Here is a 19,222-nt window from a genome sequence, read left to right on the forward strand (position 1 = left end):
CAAACTGTGCAAATCAAATCTAAGTGCGCACAATGTTCAGCACAACCCTGGGAATTCCAAGATGTAGACATTTTAGAGCATAAAATGAAATTGAAAACAAACTTGAAACATTGCCCAGAGAAAGAGCCAACTACTCACTTGGATGGGTTGTTAAATAAATGGAATTTATGCATGACAAAAAGATTCTGTCGGACGTAAAAGTTAATACATTTTTGCTCAGTTAAAGCAAAAAAAAAAAAAATAAATAAATACTAATTTTCGATTTTTACTTAAGCCTGGGATTAGTCAATCGATTACATTTAAAAGCTTTTTTTCAATGCATTTCAAATTGAGTTGGAAAACTAGTTAAATATTTAGGCTTTGAGCAGGTAATTTTCAACAAAACGCGTCACATGTCACGTGAATTAATAATACATAATTTAACACCAAACACTAAACAAGCTCGTTATAAATGTGTATAATAAATTTGTATTTTTATTTGTTTTCAACTTTACTTTGCACAATAACCAAGATACATTTTAATGAAGTAATTTTATTTCTAGTTGATAGCATTTTAAATAATATAAAATTCTTTCATTAAAGCAATGCTACATTTTTGGCCAAAAGAAAAGCTATTCAGTGGGCAGCCTTTTGTGAGAGACAGTGACTCACAGAGTTTTCAAAGTGTTTTTTTTAGAGCACCCAGACGATGGCTAATTAGCCGAAAAATCGGCACCACACGGCGTATGAGCAACGAGCGTAATGAAAAATACAGCTATATTTTTTTTTGGGCTTTAATGGAAGAAAAAATGTTAATTAAATTAAATATGCCCAGTAAAGGACAAAGAGGGCATTGATAGCCCGCTACATTTTCAACTATTCGTGTAATTATGAATTTCAAACATCATGAAGCAGGCAACAGCGAAATTAACTTTCATAAAAAGCTGCAAACTTTTGCGCTGCTCCGCGAAAGTAATAAAACGATAACCAGATGACTGAGGGGAGAACTTTTGGCAGCGAAAGAAATATTCATCTCAATTTATTCAATTTTTAATAAAAATGCAAATATTTTACGTGCTTCCGCTATCGCTGGCACCCTCGCATTGCATTTTCTACAAAGTAGCATAATTTTTTCCCTAGATTTTCGTGTTTGAAAAAAACTGCACGCTAAAAGTTTTGTTGCCACCGTTCGTTGCTTAAAAGGCGCTTCATTCTTCAGTGCACTGCGCTTTTCCGGTTTTTCGAAGGACAAGGCGGGATTTTTCCGGGACAGCTTGGTGTGACGCTGAAAGTTTGTTTGCCAACGGAGGTCGCATCATCGTCATCGTCGGCGGCAATGCGGGAGCTAAAGCTGTAATCCGGGCCCCAGATTTGGCCACATTTCCCCAGACTTTGCTCGCATTTTGGCAGGCTCTGCAGCCGACCGAAAAATGCATGACCATGAGCACCAGCAGCCGCAGGAGCAGGCCCACAGGTTTGCTTTAGTTTCGCCAAGTTTATAATTAGTTTGGACCGGGTCATGCCCTCCGTTGACTTGCCACCAGGAGCAACAAAAACAACTGCATTTATGGCGGGAACAAGTTCGCCGTTGATGGGGCAGCTAATTACCTTCTAACTAACAGTCGTTTCGCACTTTAAAACCAATCAAACGCCAAGTGCCAGAAAAATTAAGTTCATCGAAGTAGCCAAAATTGCAAAACTATTTTTAAGATTATATACTAGAAAAAAGTAATAATCGTTATTTCTTAAGAAGTCTACTGAACCAAAATAAAAACTAAGTAAATAAGGATAAAGTAAATAAATTCCAGTACACAGATTTTTGGTCAGAAATACATGACGGTAAGTGAATTTTATTAGAATTAAAATTTTTCATAAATTGTTTAAACTGCAGTCAGCTTGTAAATCGAAATAGCCACTTTATCGGGTTTAACATTTTATATATAAGCGTATGTGCTACCATTGATTAAGATGCTTTAATAATCTGTATGCAATCGGCAAATAATGCACTCCATCCATTAAATTTTATGCTGAAGTCTTTAATAATCGACAAGAGTTTGGTATACAGTAAAGAATTATTATATATTTCTTTAAGAAGATCTAACAAAGCTCACTTAGCACTCTATTTTCACCCACATAAAGATGAGTTTTACCTTTAAACTGAGTGCGATAGAAACGGATGATGATGGCGTTTGTGCGTCAGGCGGACGGAGTACAAATTGGCTTCATTGTTGTTGCCTGTTGCCTGATCTCCGACGCGGGGCAGAAATTCGTCCAATTGAGTTTTAAATAAAAGTGAGCAGACGATGCGGCAACAACAATGGCAACAGCAACTCCGTTTTCCCCTCAGCAACAGCAACAACCTGCAGCACGTCAGCAGCAGCAACAGCGGCAACATCAGCACTAGAAGCAACATCAGCAGCAACAGCAACAGCAACATCAGAGTCATTCAGCTCACACAAAAGGCGAAAGGAGGCGGCAACAGGACCAACGTCAACAAGGACAATAACAATGAAAACGGCAACGGGAAAAAATAGAAACGGGAGCAAGAAAAAACTGTTACGGAATGCTTTATAGTTTCCGCCATTATTTTCCCTTTTGCAGCTGCAGTTTTTAGTAGAACCTCTACATATATTTTATGTGTTTTTTTTTTGCCAGCAACACCCTGGCTACGAGAATTTAGTCCGAGACTAAAAACAACTAAAATCTGTGCCGCATGTGCAACAGCCAAAGGGTCTCGCAATGGGCGGTGGACAGGAAATGCTCTTTGCTGTATGCTGAAAAGTATTTGTCATGCTGTATCTCATCCCCGCCACGGACATATATCATTTTATACGCGGCACTCGTGGGAAACAAAGCAAAGCAAATCCATTCCATAAATAATTCCACCAGAATTTCAGAGGAGAGAGGTATGGAGATGTTAGCTAGTGCCAAAATATTCTCACATACTCGAGTTATAGAAAAAAAAGGTAAATTGGAAGTGTAAAACTAATCTCTTTCCTTCGGTTAGCTTTGATTTTGCGAAAATCGTTTGTCTTTTAAACGGGTTAACATGTTAATACGGGTATTTTTCAAATTAACAATGTGCTTAGCAAATGGTGCTTGTGTATATGGGATTTTAGAAGAAAACTTAAATTGGGAAAATTGTTAGTCGACTCGGAGATCTTAGTCTTCTTATAGAAAAACTCAACATGTTTTGCCCGTTTCTCAATAGAAAATGTAGCTAATAAGTGAGTGGTCTTAAATAGCTCCTAATAATTTGAAAATCTAGTTCTATCATTTCTATAAAATATAATAAGTCAAAAATTGTTTTACAAATTGATTGTGCTGAACAATTAATTTAACTACTATAAGATGAACTGGCAGTTACAAAAAGTTAATTCATCTTTATGGTTATTCGATTCAGTTGTTTCCATCATGCTAAGATGTTTGCTGATTTCGTGCATCTGGCATAAGACAACTTTCGTGGAGCATAATAACTTTCGCAGACAATGCAATAAACTTCACCATATCAATTTATCGAATGATTATGATTGATTCGACCGTAAAGAGAAAGCAATGTACAAAGAATTTGCGGTCAACTTTATCAATTCGCCCCCATTGTACGGCGGATGCGATGGAGTAGTCCGGGCCCGAGTTCGAGTCCGGGTCCGGGTCCGGGTACGAATCCGGATCTAAAGGACCCCGGAGAGTGCGCAGCAGGCATGTCAACAGCCCTTAGTTGTCGAGTGCGGTCGTTGGCAGCTGCTGTTCCTGCTGCTGTTTTTAGTTTTTCAAATGTCATTTGGCCATTTCACGCTGATGGACATCAGTCTCTGCCCATCTCGACCCCTCGACCCCTCGCCCCTCGCCCCTCGTTCCTCCAGCCCACAAATTGCCTTGTGGCTGCCACGTAATTTCTGCCTTCCGAACTGAGGTTGCTTCGGCAACAGCCACATTCAAATGCTGCAATGGTGGAAGGCAAAACCAAAAACCCAAAACCCAGACCAAACCCAAACACAATCCAAAAATGCACAAGGAAAAACTTAAATAAAACAAATCTTTATAAAAAAAAATATGATAATTAGAGTAAAAAAGAATCAATTCTTTTAAGCATTAATAAAAGTTGTCAGGTAGTTGTTTTCAATAAAACTAAATAAAAAAGTAAACCATTTTAATAATGTCTGAAAAATAATTTAAAATTTAAAAATAAATAAGTAATACGGAGGTAATAACATATTTAAATTTACATTTTTACAACATAATACATTTTTCTTAAAGCCCAAAATAATAGTAAGCAAATAACGATTTTACCCAGAAATGTATTAATTAATGAAAAATTACCCATTGTATCTAAAAAAGCACTTGGCGTATAAATAATGTCATAAATAAGTTTTCTTTTTAAATCTAATATTAAGCTTATGAGCAATATTATGCTATTTTTTTTTTTGCCGTGTAGGCCCAGGAGATTGGTCCGAAGGACAGCAGACTGTTGGCCGTTGGCGTTATCCACAATAGCTGTGTTAGAGCATCGCATTTTGTTTGTTTATTTTGCCGTCCCATTGCGACTTATGTGGGCGATGACCGACGAATGTCCGCACCCTCTGTCCATTTGCCACTTGCCACCCTCCACCCTTCACTCCACTCCTCTCGTCTTGTGTTTGTTTTGTGCCAACGGAATCGAAACGTTCTAAGTGTTCATTAAACAATTTAAAGTTGATTGGCCCTGCCCGGCACAGGAATTTATTATATACTGTATGTCTCAATGGATTTGGCCTTAAATGTAATTTGTCTCCTGATTGCGTTAAGCGGCTGAGCACTTTCCTAATTATAATGACTTGTGGCTAAATTAATGGCTTATCGGATACATATGTATGTGTCCTGAAGGAAATCTAATAATATTCGGATTGCTTGGATGCTTGATTTAAGATGTTATATTGAAGTACATTGAAGAACAATAATTTTATAATCTATGTAGTGAGTAATTAATATTATTCTATTTGGAAAAAATTAAGCAAATGTTGTTTCTCCCTATTTTTATATATATCTTTGTTTTTAGATATGATCCAAGTGAACCTTAAAAAGTTTTTCTTTGTGTATTTCATAAAACCAGTAGATTGGTTATCCTGCAATATTATTCCCATGAGTCACGTGCAGACTCATAACAGAGTGTTTCATCAATTCCACACCGCATTCCTGGGTCCTGACAGCCCTCAACAGCCGCGAACAGGAACAGAAAGCCGGAGTGCAGGACAATGGAGTTGGAGTGTCTGGTTTTGCCGAACTTGACACGCAGTCACTACGTCCATCAATCAAAACTCACTTCGAGCTGCGGTGGAACAGGCTCTGAAAAAAAAACTTCTCGAATGAATGGCAGCCTTTGGCCAACAACTATTTGCACACGAAACACAGGAAGCGGAGTTAAAAATGTTTGACTACAACCGAAAGTGCGGACTCGACGTTTTTGGGCGGTGTCATTGGAAAAGGGGCGGAGTGTTAGGGACTTGGCAAACTATTGGCAAACTCAATGATGGAGAGCATCGAAGCGAAGCAACCGACACGGATAGGGCACGAATAAAGCACACAGAAAAATGGAAGAAATTTAAGAGGCATATTGTCGTATTAATTTATTTATAGTACAATAAGACAAATTTACCAGCAACACTGCTCTAGGCGGTCAGAAAATACGTATGTTTCCAAATTTGTTTGGGAAGAGCAGAGAGTGACAAGCCAATTATTTTAAATTTTTATTATCGCTTTTTGTTTTCAACTGGGTAAATAAAGAACTAGAAATCAAACCAATATTCTGGATGGTAGCCGCTAACTAAAGTTAATGAAATAAACTGTCAATAAATTTCTTGAGATACATTAATTTTTTCCATTAAATAACTAGTTTTCAGAAAAGCTGTGTAAGAACGGAAATAATTTCAACTTTGTGCTTTTTTTTTACAAACTTCAAAAGTTGTTCAAGCCATTATTTTATAACTCGGTAGTGCGATCCAAAGCAAAAACCATTAAGGTACCATACATTTATATGGACACACATTTAAAAAAAGTTTTTTTTATAAATAAAAGCTTGAAATCTGCTATAAATCTGAAACCTAACTTTTTGACATGAACAATATGTTTTAAAATGCCACAAACACAATGAAATGAAAAATCGAAAATGTTTGGGAAAAAAGACTAGGCGATTAATAATATTTTTTTCTGTGTTTCAGTGGGTCCTGAAAGTGGACAAGGCAACAATGCGCGAAATGAAGACAAGAGGTATGAGGCTTGTGGGGGAGCTGGAGAATAATGGCGATTTTTATGGCTTTGGCGGAACGCATAAAGAACCTCAGCGCCAAGGAGCAGGAGCTCGGGCTGGACAAATGCCCGGGCTGGTGAAAGGCAACTGAAACTGAAAACTGAATCTGCAACTGCAACAGAACGACATTTGCAACATTTAATTTATTATTCAAATGTGAACAAATGGCGCCGGCGACCAAAGATGACAGCGTTCCCAGTGAGTAATGGTTCCGAAGGACAATTGCCCCAGTCCCAGACCTTTCGCCCTAAGGATTCTCCCCCTTTTTCTTTTTTTTTTGGGTTCTTGAGCTTAAGTTTGCCAGTTTATTGTTGGTGGCTTTGGCAGTCGGATAGGAATCATGTCCTGGATTTGATTCGCCCTAGTCCGCAGTCCAAACAAATTGAGTTACATGCAAATAATCGTCTGTTCGATTTGGTCACAGGATGTGCTGCCCACGTACGTGTAAATAAAATGGTTGGTATTTATCATGTTTGGTCTCCTCCGTAGTTTTGCTTTATCTGTCCAATTTCGACAGCCAAACTATACTATTGCAAAGTACAATTGAACAGTTGAGACTTTGAATACATATATTTACGTAAAACTTTGAAACTTTTAAAGCTCAATTTCAAGGCCTTAATATATTCTAACCCTTTTTTTTGTAAAGCAACCAACGATTTTGTGAACTTTCTACCACATATCAGGAGTTGTAAAAATGCCCTTTTTCCAACTAAATCAATGTAACCGCAAATAATTAAACATTCATCTGATTCTGGTGCGTTGTATTCACTTCAGTTTACACAACTTTTTGACTCCACACCTCAAACTCAAATCTAACATCTGACACAGGCAATTTGCATATTTCAGCATGTCCTCGCCTAACTAAATAAACCACTGCAAGTGCACTAATCTATACATGTATGATAAACGTAGAATATATTTACATATATTTCAGCTGTCATTTGGTATCCTCACTTAAATATAAGGCCATTTTGATTTCAATTAAAATTGTTTCCAGTTAAAAGTTTTGTTTATCCACAGTTTAAGCCCCAATGTCCAATTGTATGCTTTAGTTTTAGTAATTTTACTTAAAATCATAAAAATCAAAAAGATACCAATATTTTACTTTGCGCCAGACATTCTAAAATTTAAAAATCTCTACTGATTTAGCGATTGTTTGACCACTCTAAGCCTCTTGTGTCTTCTCCAAATCAAATCAACTGTGGGGAATATCGTTTAATGAAAGGATACGGATATAGCGGATATGTGCGGCATAAAAATATACGAGCTTCTTTATGGCGGAATCTGCATAACGAATCCTATCTGGCTAAAATAAAACCGGCACATCTCCATTCAAGGCCAGGTCGTTCGATTGTGTAAAGGCAGTTCCTTCACTGGGGAAAATGTGTGCTTGAAATTCGTTTACTACATTTTAAAGATCTTTTAAAATGAAATTTAATTCTTCACTGTTTTTTCTCTTAATAATTTGGTAGTTTCCTTTTGTATTAAATAAGTTTATGATAAATATTTTTAAAACCTATCCTATATATTGATTGTAAAATCATATTTTTCTCAGTGATTGTTTTGTGACAGGCGGTGTCGTCAGTGAAATCGCGGCACGAACACAAAGAACCGGCAGTAATCGTAAAGCTTCCCCCTCCGCGTCCCATTTCTGTGGGATAAACGCCATGAATGCCAATAACAGTAGCGGCAACGGTCTTATCGTTATCAGAGTTCCACCCACCTTGGAACTGCAGGATTCGTATACTTTAGTTTGCACTAATGACAAGCACATCTTAGATTTAATATTCGATTAAAACTTAGAGATGTGACAGTGATTAAAAGAAAGCTGTCTGCAAAATTTATTTTAGATTTTAGATGAAACAAAAGTGTTTGATTGAGAACAATCGTTCATTTGTGTCTTTTTTTGGTTAAAGCACATTTTGGGTCTATAGAAATTTCTCGAATATTGTTAAAAATCGTTTAAATGTGAAAAGTATTAAACAATAAAGGGTAGGTTCAGGACAATCCCCAAAATTATTTCATAACAGGGAAACTTATTTGGCTCTTATTAAGTCAAACAATTTGACTTTAAGTTTACTTTGTTTATTATTTTTAAGAAAATGTGATTCTCATTGTTAAGATACCCCCCTTTTCTATTTCCTATTCTCTTGACCCATCCACCCACCCACCTGGTAGTCCATGTAGTTGTCGAAGTGCATGTAGGAGCAGCTGCCCGCATCTCCTGGTCCCGGAATGGGCAGCCCATTCTCGTCCAGCTCGACGGCGGGTGGCGGGGGTGGTGACGGGGGCGGCAGGTTGTCGCCCTTGAAGGACACCCTCTTGGGCTTGCCCTGCCCCCCGCCCGCCAGCCTTCGCCCGCGGCCCAAGGTGCCAGAGCTCATCATGTAGGCCAGCGAACCGCAGCCCACCACTGCGTCCTGCTGATGCTGTTGTTGCTGTTGCTGTGGGTGGTGCTGAAGGGACTGAAGGCCGCAGGCTCCGAAGCGGAAATGCGGCATGCAGGTGGTGGTCATCCCGCCCGCTCCGCATTCACTGCCCTCGAAATCCGACTCGACGTCCGTCACAAAAGCGGCGGGCTGGAAACCACGCGGCAAAGTAGCCGCCACCGAGGGATTTGAATTTGGATTTAGATTTGGATTTGGGTTCATATTTTGAGCCGGCATCCTTTGCCGTCCCAGCGTCCCGGTGCACAGGATATTCATTTGCTGTGGATGCTGCTGGTGGATGGTGTGTGGAATCTGTTCGCCTGCCAGGAGCGCCAATTCGCCGGGACCCGCTGTTGTTGCTGTCGGGGCTATTGGGGCTGTTGTTGTTGTTGCCGCTGGGTCGGCCGGCAGGATGTGGTGCGTGGGCTGCAGCTGATAGTAGTGCTCCAGCATCGCACCACCCGGAACGCCACCGCCCACCGCCCCTGCCTCCGAGATGGGAGCCGGCAGCAGAGCCGTGGGTATCACCATGATGGGCATCATGGCCGGCGGAACCGTGGATGCCGATGGTCCACCGGCAGCAGCCTGCAGCATCTCCATTTGGCACATCTCCTCGTAGCTCAGCGGACGCAGGTGCTCCATGTTGGTTGTTTTAGGGCGTGGTTGCCTCAGTAGTTGCCCTCCACTTCACTTTCGCTATGACAATTATTCAACTCGTAGACGGCACTCTGGTTTTTCAGCGTTTTCCACCTGTCTGTACTGGCAGTACATTTATTTTCGGGGGCTAAAAGTGTGGAGTGGGTGGGAAGTTTTCGCGCGCGTTCTCTAGGTTTTGCTCACATCGCGCTCGAAAAAATAAACCCGTGCGCTTTCGTCCTTTCGGCAAACTTTATTCCGCGACGGTCCTGCAGCAACTAAGCAACTGTCGTCTGCCAATCTCTGGAGATTGTTGAGCCGCCAATTCGCCGGAGTCTGTGCAGAAATGGCGCCTGCGCCGCCCGGAGTCCGCTGGCCAGGCTCGGCTCTTCGCCGGAGACGCTCCCCTTTTACCCCCACTTGACGAGTTTTGTTTTGATTCCGTTTCGTACACAGAAAACAAAATCTTCACTACCAATGTCACATTCTAGCAATGTCATTTTATATGCGTCTGGGAGCTCTGCTAATATTAATTCTTTAAATCGCCTGCATCGCAGAAACATTTATTGATTGTATGTATGGAAGAATTCAAAAAATACATAACACAAACATGGCAACAGAGTAAACAAAAATATCAAATAATGTGGGATTTTAATTGAATAAAATTATAAAGCGCAGTGTGGTATATTAACAACTATTTATTTATTTAAAACTGAGACTAGTTTTGCATTGCTTTCTGAAAATTAGTAAATATAAAAAGTATTGAAAATATAATTATGAACAAATATAATATTCAGGCCTATCTATTAAATTTCTTAGGTAAAAAGCAGTTGTTATTATTTTAAAATGGCTAGTTTTGGAAAATCAATTGAATTATACGATGAAACGTTAAACAAATTTACATTTTAAAGAAAAAACACTTCTTTTTTTCAATTCGGTTTTGTAACTATTGGAAAAATAAAAGAATAAAATTGTTTTCATAAAATAGTAAATTAAAAATAAAGCTTATATCAAAAACCGAGTACTATATTAATTTACTCTTTAATATTGTGCAGAACTCCCAGTAAAAAGATTGTTAAAATAGAACTAAGTGGTGGCGCCTTTTCTCCCAGTGTAGGCTTAGCGTAGGGGTTGACGGAGTTGATTGCTCCCGACGTCTGTTTTGAAGCCATGTTGATTTTCGTACGCCGTGGGAAATTAAAGTACTTCCCAGCTGCTCCCGCAACTCGAATACAAGATTTTAATTGCCGCTTGCCGCTTTCCGAGAAATGTGGCGGCAGAGTCCCTGAAGAGCGGGCGATGCGGTGCATCCCATCCTTTTGGTTCTGGTGCAATGCGCAGATGTGCAACCAACTGTTGGGCCAGAGGTCCGGCCACCACCTACAACTATTTATGTGGACGATGAGTGGTGGCCGCCAGTCGGTTTCAGAGGGAATGACCCGGCTGAATGGCCGCTGATTGCACTGAGGTAGCCTACAAATGACTTTCTGATATGCCCAGTAGAATATTGACAGCGCTGCAATCTCACCGCTGTTTCAAACTCATTAGGGAACTCGAATATTACTTGCTGCCGGGCACTGAGTGAAATGGACATTGGTGGGGAAACTGTAGTGGTTTTTATCAAATAATCACTGAACTGTAACGGGAATTTAACAGGCTTTGGTTGGGCCCCACTGCGGATGAGTAATATTTGTTTGTTTTTCATATGGCCATAGTAGAAAAATCACTCATCCGCAATGTGAACTCATGAAAGGATATGTTGCTTTATGATGCGGATAAACTATTTATTTTCGTAAACATACATCGTAGTTTTAAGTAATCCGAAATGAAAACTTGGTTCTTATTATTTAAACCAAAAATTTAATAATAATTCCAGTGCCGTAGGTAGAGTTATAAGTATGAATGATGTGAGAGTAGAGTAAACTTTCCCTCTTGGTATTTATTAGTTTTTTGTTCTGTGGTAACTAAATATGTTTGTATACATAACCTGCAAATTTTACCACCCGGTTTGTTTATGCTTTTGAAATAAAAGTTGCGCAACAAATTGGAATAAATTGTCGAATAATTCCCCTGCCAGCCAAAAACAAAACTAGTTGTGTAGCCTTAAAAAAATATTCAACCTAAATTCGATTGATAACAAAGCTTTGTGCCGGTGACCAATGTAAAACAAACAAAATGGTAAAACTGTTTGTGCCAGGACCATTTGTATCTTGACACCTTGGACGACCAGAGCCCGTAAATTTGTACACCAAATAAGTGAATTCAGGCAGCATCGAGATAGAGCTTAAGATATTTGTCATAGTCTGCCGCATCGCACATGAAAATCTAGACAAGACCAACTTTTCACTATGTTTGGTAGTTCCCAAACCCTGCGTCGCGATTTCTGAGATTTTTTTTTTGTGTTTCTGAACCCGGCACCTGCGGCGATGTTCCATTTGGGACACAGAGGTAGATGGAAAAAAAAACACACAGTTGGAGATGTCTTTAACAGATTTTTGAGTCAACGTTTTTGTGTTGTGCGATTTGTTGTGCTGTGTTGTGTTCTTTTATTATTTCTCGGTTGTCTTTTTTTTAGCACACTTCCCAGTGCAACTGGTCTCCCCTTCATTTACATTTGTTTCATCCCATTATCCTGGTTAACCGGCCCGTTCTCAGCACTCCACAGATCCACCGCTTCACCGCTACACCGCTTCACCGTCGTGCCATCTGTCAAGTTTTGCTCCCAACTTTAGCCCGCGGCTTTTTTGTAATTACACAACTGTGGGCGGGAGGGTGAATCGAGAGGGGGAGAGGGCTCTTAGCCGGGTAAATGAAAGCGGCTTAAAAAAGCAGAGCGTTGGGGTTTTGTGGTGCTCGTTAAAATTTGTTGCTCTCATTTCGATTGTTGCTCTGTGGTTGCTGTTGTTGTTGTTGCTGGTGCTGATGTTGCTGCCGTGCTTTCGGTACTGAGATTGTTGTTTGCGCCGCTGTTGCCGATTTTAGTGCGATTCCGTTGCCCTAGCAGGCATAAAAGTTGTCCCGGGATTGAAGGGATTACCGCTTAAATATGCGAACCGTATTGAAAAGCTCGCATGAAGTTGCCCAGCCATGATTCATGATCCCTTCTGGATGGGCACTTTAATGTTCATTCAATTTTCCAGATCCCAACAATTAAGAGTTTTTAATCATCGACTAGTCCGCACCAGCGGAGGCCCAAAAGTGCCCAGCTGGATGGCGGATGGCCTTTGAATGGCTCCATTATGCGGTTGATTTACTACCCAAACAGCTGTGAAATATCATTGCCCACCAGGAAGCCTGATGCCCGATGCCCGATGTCAAACGGAACGGAAATGGGTCAAAGGGATTTGCACATATGCACATGGCTCCCTTTAAAGTTGAATGAAGTCTTGTCACTGGGTTATAACTAGCGATAAGGTTTTAATTCGAAATGATTTAGAAGGGGAAACATTTAAGAAATCTCTTTTAAAAGAGCAAACTTTTATATTTAGGTAGCACTTAATTTATCACTGTCTAAATAATTATAATCTTTATAATTAAAACCAACAGTTGTCAATTGTCTTTTTTTAAAAATGTGAAAGCAAATAATAATAAATACATTTAATTTTGTTATTTCCTTTAAATAAGGATTCCATTTGAAAAATGTTTGGATTCCACATTAAAACATTTCAATTTGTTTCAAAAATTTTTATTTATATGGTTCCAACCATTTCGTCTTACCTGCTAATTTTTTTTTACGAATGAAATATGCCCATTTATATACTTAATTTCTATAATAAGATGTCATACTGAAGTAAGAATATATATTTTTTGGGTTCTTATAATTCTCGCCCCTTTCCTTTCCTTAAATCGCAACTATCTCATTTTCAACTATTTAAAGATTTCCAAGTCGCCGAGTAATGACTGCATTTATTATCCATTTACTGTAGGGAGTTAGTGTCTTGATCCCTGGCTTATCTTTGCTTGAGCGCAGCAGCAGCAGAAGCTTGTTTACACCCATATTTATCAATGCTGTCCGCAATAAGACTTCGACAGAGCCACGAAATGCCCCTTCTACGCTAAAAGTTTTGAGCAACTCGGCTAGATAAATCAACTGGCATTAAGGGCAGGGGTCTGGCGATGCTGCTGCGGCAAGATAAATAAATTAACTCGTTCAAGTTGGCTGACAGACGGACTTAGTGCCATCATGAAGGGACAGGGCCATCATTCCCTCGTCTTGCCTTGCGAACAAACAAGTCGTTAAAAACGCGTGAGTCCTGGCTAATTTATGGCTAATTAAGTTGACGCAACTTTTACGCTGGTTTAGAAGAAGGAGGGGAATCCCCACCATAAGCAACATATGCCACGTGCTTTCAAGGCAGTTATGTCATTTTTGTTTGAAAAGCGGTTTGGGCTGTATATGCATGCTCCAATTTTTCCACCATATACTCCTACACTTGGCAAAACAGAGAGCACTTCCAGCACTCGACCGGCTCGTGAATATCTCGTTAATTAAGCACTCTGTTATGAGCAGCTCACCATCGTAATACATTTTTACGATCGCAAATGGAATTATAACTGCTGGCCACTCCCTTTTATTTTCATCTCATTCCGTTTACAAGCAGCTGAATTACACTGAGGGGAACATTAAATAGTACATTGAAGTATCAAATTTGTGACTCTTACAGGAACAATTCAACTTAGGTAGTAGTAAGCAAATAGTAAGGTAAATGGTTAAGAAACTGTTGTACTTTTATAAATCTGAAACTAATTGATTTAATAAAATTAAAAAAAATATTTACTTAGGAAAATTAAATCCATAACCTTTTTGTTCTCTGTATTTACACACAATGCCATTACTGGGGCATAGGTTATGGTCGGGTGGGTCAGTCGGAGCCCAGAAGACAGACTCTGGGAGTCCGGGGTGGATTGTAGAGGAACCTCCACAACATACAGAGGTCGTAGGTACGGCGTAACATAACTGAGCACCCAACCCTCCTGACGGGGTAATTTCGTAGACAAACATCATTGGCATTTCTGTTTGAAGGCTCTGAGTGCCAATTAACTGAACGTGGCTGCTCCACCTGAACCGGACGGATGGGTGGCTGGATGAGAGTACTCGACCCCGGACTGTACAGGAACCTGCACATATATCGTAGATATCGATCAGAGCCGGAATACACGATGCTAATGGGTGTTAATCTAATTGCTGTTTGAAAAGTGTATAAATTTGTAGCCTGTCATTAAGGCAACATGAATAATAATGCTAATACTGATTTCTGATTTAATTACTTATTATTATATTTAAATATAACCATGGTATTAAAGCAACTTTTAAACAATGTACATTTTCCGATTTCTATAATAAAGTGTACTAAATATCTTAGTTATGTGATTATGTGACTACCATTTGACTTTTCGATTGAAAGTATCTTTCAACTCATATTGAAATCACATTCCAATTCCCTTATATTTAATTATGGTCAAATAATTTAGATATTATCTCAAAACTTATAGTAATAACAGCCAACAGCTTTATTTTGCACTTCTGTTTTTGCTAGTTGACTTTGGTTAGCCGTCGACGGTGACTTGGCAAACTTGGTCATCAACACGTAGTCGTATTTGGGATACTTTAACCACACACAACTCATCAAGGACCCCAGCAGTGTCGGCTGGCCACGTGCCGAAAAGCCGCCAGTTCCGCCCACTGGGGGGTGCGACTGGAACTGAGCTTTTAAATTAAATCACAAAATGAGGATAGAGCGACTAAGGCAACCGAGGCAGCCGCTAAGCCAAATAAATAAACCCTTTGGCCGCAGTCCTCGGTGTCCTTGCTCCTTGAAGGCGCGTCCTCCCTTCAAGAGATAACAGTAAGGACATGAAGTCAACTTGCCAACGGAAGGGAAAGAAGTGTACAGTGGAAAAAGTGGCTGATTAAGTGGCAAATAAATACAATTAAAAGATTTTCTTTAGTGTTAATTAATTACATTTATCAAATGTTGGCCACTCATTTTTCCGTATTATGTAGAAATTTAATTTACTTTACTTAATTTTTTTACTTACAGACATTTTGACTTTTGATCTTTTATTCTTTAAAGTTAAACGATTTTAAAGGCATTTAATTTTGATGAACTATTCTTTTTAAGCCGTATTTTTCCTTTACCTTTTCTGAAAATAATAAGGTATTGGCAACTAAAACTCTTATTTCTTCCACTGTAAAAGATGACTTCTCTTAGTGCTTGGCAATTCGGTCGCCAAAAGGACACACGGAGACCGAAAGGGATAATGGCATAAAATCCAACAAAATGAAAAGAAAGCGGCAAATCATGTTAAGAGATTTAAATTGGATTAGTTGACATGTGTGTGAGTGGATGACTATCCTCGGTGGTGTCAACTGGCGCTGGCCGTGAAGCCATCTTTTCGCCCCTGGATGTGGATGTGGATGTGGATGCGGGATCTTCTGGCACGGCCGCCACTCGCTCATCTTGACATCAATTTTGTCACTTGATTTCCCTTTCTTTTTGCATTTTTTCATGGCGGGCCTGTGCTTTTATTTATTTTGTATGCTTGACACAATTCCTCGACGAGGGCTTACGGCTCGAGTGTCTCTACGGTCCTCGATGCCATTCACTCGCCCCGAATCTGCTCTTTCGCAGTCCCCGGCAAAGGTTCCGCCCAGGTTCTGCATTTGACAACCATCAAGCCCCCCCCGATTCGGGCGGAGGTCACCTTCCATCATCGTCCATCGTCGCAAAAAGGGGACACCCGTTTGACACCCGGAGACATGACGTCAGGTTCAGCGGGCAACGACTCCCAATAAATGTATGTGTCACTTTAAGAAAACCTATAGTCTATAGACTATCAGAATGATTTATTACAAAGACCAACTTCCACTTACGTAGGCTAACAATCATTTAAATAATTGCTGATCAAGAAAATTGATAAGAAAAATCATTGGTCTTGTGTATTATCCATAAACAGATTGTAGCGCGATGACCTTTTTTTAATTTTGGTTTTTTATGGAATATACATACTTATCTATGAAAATTGTTTGTACAGCTTAGAACTTTATCAAATACAATTTTATTTAACATGGGCCGCTGAATTTCATGTGTTATAAATCATTAAACATTCTAAATCTTATGAAACATTTCATTATTTATTTTTATTATGAAAAACGAAAGATGATGCATGTCAATATTATTTATTGTCATAAAAATAGAAATCCATAGAAATCACTACAATTTTAAAATCTTTTTAAAAGGTGCACAAAAAATATGCTGTAAAAATGAACTGTGATTTCTATATTATATTTCAAGTAAGAGTACACATCTGTTTAGCTTGATTTTAGACCCCAGTGATTTAGGTGCACCTAATATACATATATTAGTGGTTGTGTTTATAGTTTTAAAATGTTGTTTTTACTTACTTTACTTAAAAATAGTAGACAAAAATTTATTTATCTAAAAATTAATCATTCTTGGGCTCCTGTTTTTTCCGGTACTTCACTTGGGACGTGTAAATGTCGTATCCCAAACTTATGGTGTTATCGTAGAATACCCTGTACTGCGGCTTGATCAGCAGAAAGTTGATGAACTGCGCCAATGGCCACACCGTCCACTCGGCCGCGTAGAGGATCAGGGCCTTCTCCCTGATCTCCTCCTGCAGCTCCTCCCACGAGTTGTGCTCCAGAGCAGCCATGGTGAGGAAGAACACCGCGATGTAAAAGGGCGAGCAGATGAACTGGTCCAGCAGGATCTTAACTATCACCACCTTGAAGTTGCGCTTTGGAAACAAGTAGTCCAGGTATTGGTACCAGTAGTGGCACACCACGCCCACCGTCAGCCCGGAAATGCCCATCCGCACAGTGCGTATCCGGTTCCATGCCGGAAGTTCACCGATCACCCGCTCGTAGGTCTGCTCCATGGTGTCGCCCACCATGCTCAGGCCCACGGAGATGCCGATATTGGTGTACAGCAGGTACTTCGGACTGAAGGCCGCCTGGTGAAACCGGTCCAGGACGTGCTTCACCCGCTTCCAAGCCACTCGTCCGGCCATCTAGGCTCCCCAGTTGTTAGTCATAAGCTGGCGCCGCCAGCCCGACGGTGCGACACAATAAATGCTAATGTCACTTATTCCATGACATCCTCTAAGAGAGCTTGTGCTTAGTGGCCTTAACTATGACAGCTATTCAAGTTATTTACCCATGCAGCTAATACAATTAACTGTATTTTGATTTTTATGCGTATATCTTTAAAAAACAATAAAGCTTCATAAGTCGATCTTCCGCAGAATTTTTCGATTGTTTCTATAGCAGCTTTATGAACAATTTTAATAAAATAATAACCTAATTTTGACATCCTCTAATAGAGCATGTGGTTAGTGGTCTAAACTTTGACAGCTATTCAATAAAATATGAATCGCTAAACGCTTTACATAAACAAGAAAATTTATACTCTTGCAGCTATTATTTGTATGAGTATATTTTTGAAGCTATGCCAATTTTCCGCATAATTTTTTGATTGCTTGTATGGCAGATTTATGAACAATTAAAAAAAAATGTAAACCGTAATTTTGACTTTCGTTAAGAGAAATGGTGCTTAGTGGTCTCAACTATTCAATAATATATAAATCTCTAAGTGCTTTAGATTAACAAGAACGTTTTTATACCCATGCAGCTTTTATAAACGACTTATTTATTATTTCGATTTTTATGTTTAAAAACAATAAAACTATGACGATTTTCCTCAAAATTTTTGGATTGTTCCTATGGTACCATAGGATTAAAACCGTTATTTTGTAATATTAAACCTTTACTATAACTTAAAATTTGTTTAAATAAAATGACAAACAGTGAAGTTATTATTTTATATCATTTGTTTTTATGTAGTGATCATATAGTTTTCCAAATATAATTTTTACATTTTTATTTTATTTTTATAATATTATTTTAACATAATACTTTGCGAAGCGTGTCTGAAATTATACGCCAATTTTATGTTTGATAACTTATTGATTATCAAAATGAATTTTAATCGAGTGTCATGTTTTATGTTTTTTAAAGCTCACTCCAAATTTCAATCAAAATTTTATTCCAATTGCCGCAAGAATGCCCATAGTTATTTGTTAAAGATAAAGGCAAAACCACAGCTAGAAAATGTTCCATTATAATGAAAGGATACGAAAGGGATATAGGGAGTTTGGCATTTAGCTCCAAAACAAAGCAAAAACAGGCAATGAATTCAATTTGACGCCGCCAGCAACACGAAATGAGTTTTCGGAGGATTTGTTGAGGTAGCCTAAGCAGGCTCCAACTTATGTCGAACGCCTTGGGGCAAGGACTCCATCCGCCGTTGAAAGGATCAAAAAGGGTTCGCCACCCACACGCACCAAAACAGAATAAGAAATCGCTTCGCTCGGCATTCAAATGAGGCTTTCTTCCCGCTCGATAATCCCCATCCCCCACATGTTGCTCCCGACCCCTTCCGCATTTTCCGGCTTCCAGGGGATGAGTTTTTGGGGTTCAGCCGGGTGTCGGGGAGTTAATGCTGCCAAATCATTCGCACGCGATTCCCAACCGCACAGCCACAACACCATTTGCGCCCCCTTGGGGAAATCATATGTGCGGGTGTACAGCCCAATTCTCACTCCTCTGTCCAGGGGCCAGTGAATTGAAAAATATTTACGGCCTTCTACAATCTACGCTAAAATCCAATTTTATTTTTATATTTCGTCGAAATCCGCCATAAAACCGGGCTCCACCAACGCCCATTTCCCGGTTTTCAGTTCCCCCTTCCGGTTGTCAATTCAAAAGCGGCATCCGTAAATTTGGCTTTGCAGTTTGTTTGGCCTGGGAACAAACCGCCCCTCAATATCAACTGATTCAGACAGCAATGGGAGGTCGGGGTGTCGGCATTTG

At 39.5% G+C, this 19,222-nt stretch overlaps 2 protein-coding genes across 4 annotated transcripts in view; both read right to left on the minus strand.

Moving 5' to 3' along the window:
• LOC108142513 (putative dipeptidase NECHADRAFT_87110) overlaps positions 1–19,222 on the minus strand; it is a 102,583-nt gene that overhangs the window by 6,805 nt on the left and 76,556 nt on the right. Inside the window, exon 1 of one of the 3 annotated variants that reach the window (XM_017266431.2) lies at positions 8,434–9,591. The exons of the other annotated variants lie outside the window; for them this stretch is intronic. Coding sequence (XP_017121920.1) covers positions 8,434–9,333 — 900 coding nt within the window. The 5' untranslated portion in view covers positions 9,334–9,591. Of the gene's footprint in view, positions 1–8,433; positions 9,592–19,222 lie in introns of those variants that run through there. 3 annotated transcript variants of the gene reach the window in all.
• On the minus strand, positions 16,492–17,427 carry LOC108142521 (mpv17-like protein 2). Its single transcript, XM_017266440.2, has 2 exons — positions 16,733–17,427; positions 16,492–16,675 (listed from the first exon to the last, which is right to left on the minus strand). The coding sequence occupies exon 1, from the start codon at positions 17,359–17,361 to the stop codon at positions 16,774–16,776; it is 588 nt and encodes a 195-aa protein (XP_017121929.1). The 5' UTR covers positions 17,362–17,427; the 3' UTR covers positions 16,492–16,675; positions 16,733–16,773.

This window comes from Drosophila elegans, unplaced genomic scaffold, assembly GCF_018152505.1.
Source record: "Drosophila elegans isolate 14027-0461.03 unplaced genomic scaffold, ASM1815250v1 contig_208, whole genome shotgun sequence".
Classification (NCBI taxonomy): Eukaryota; Metazoa; Arthropoda; class Insecta; order Diptera; family Drosophilidae; genus Drosophila; species Drosophila elegans.

Excerpts from the sequence above, each read along its gene's own strand:
- LOC108142521 (XM_017266440.2), bottom strand. The coding sequence starts at position 17,361 with ATGGCCGGACGAGTGGCTTGGAAGCGGGTGAAGCACGTCCTGGACCGG.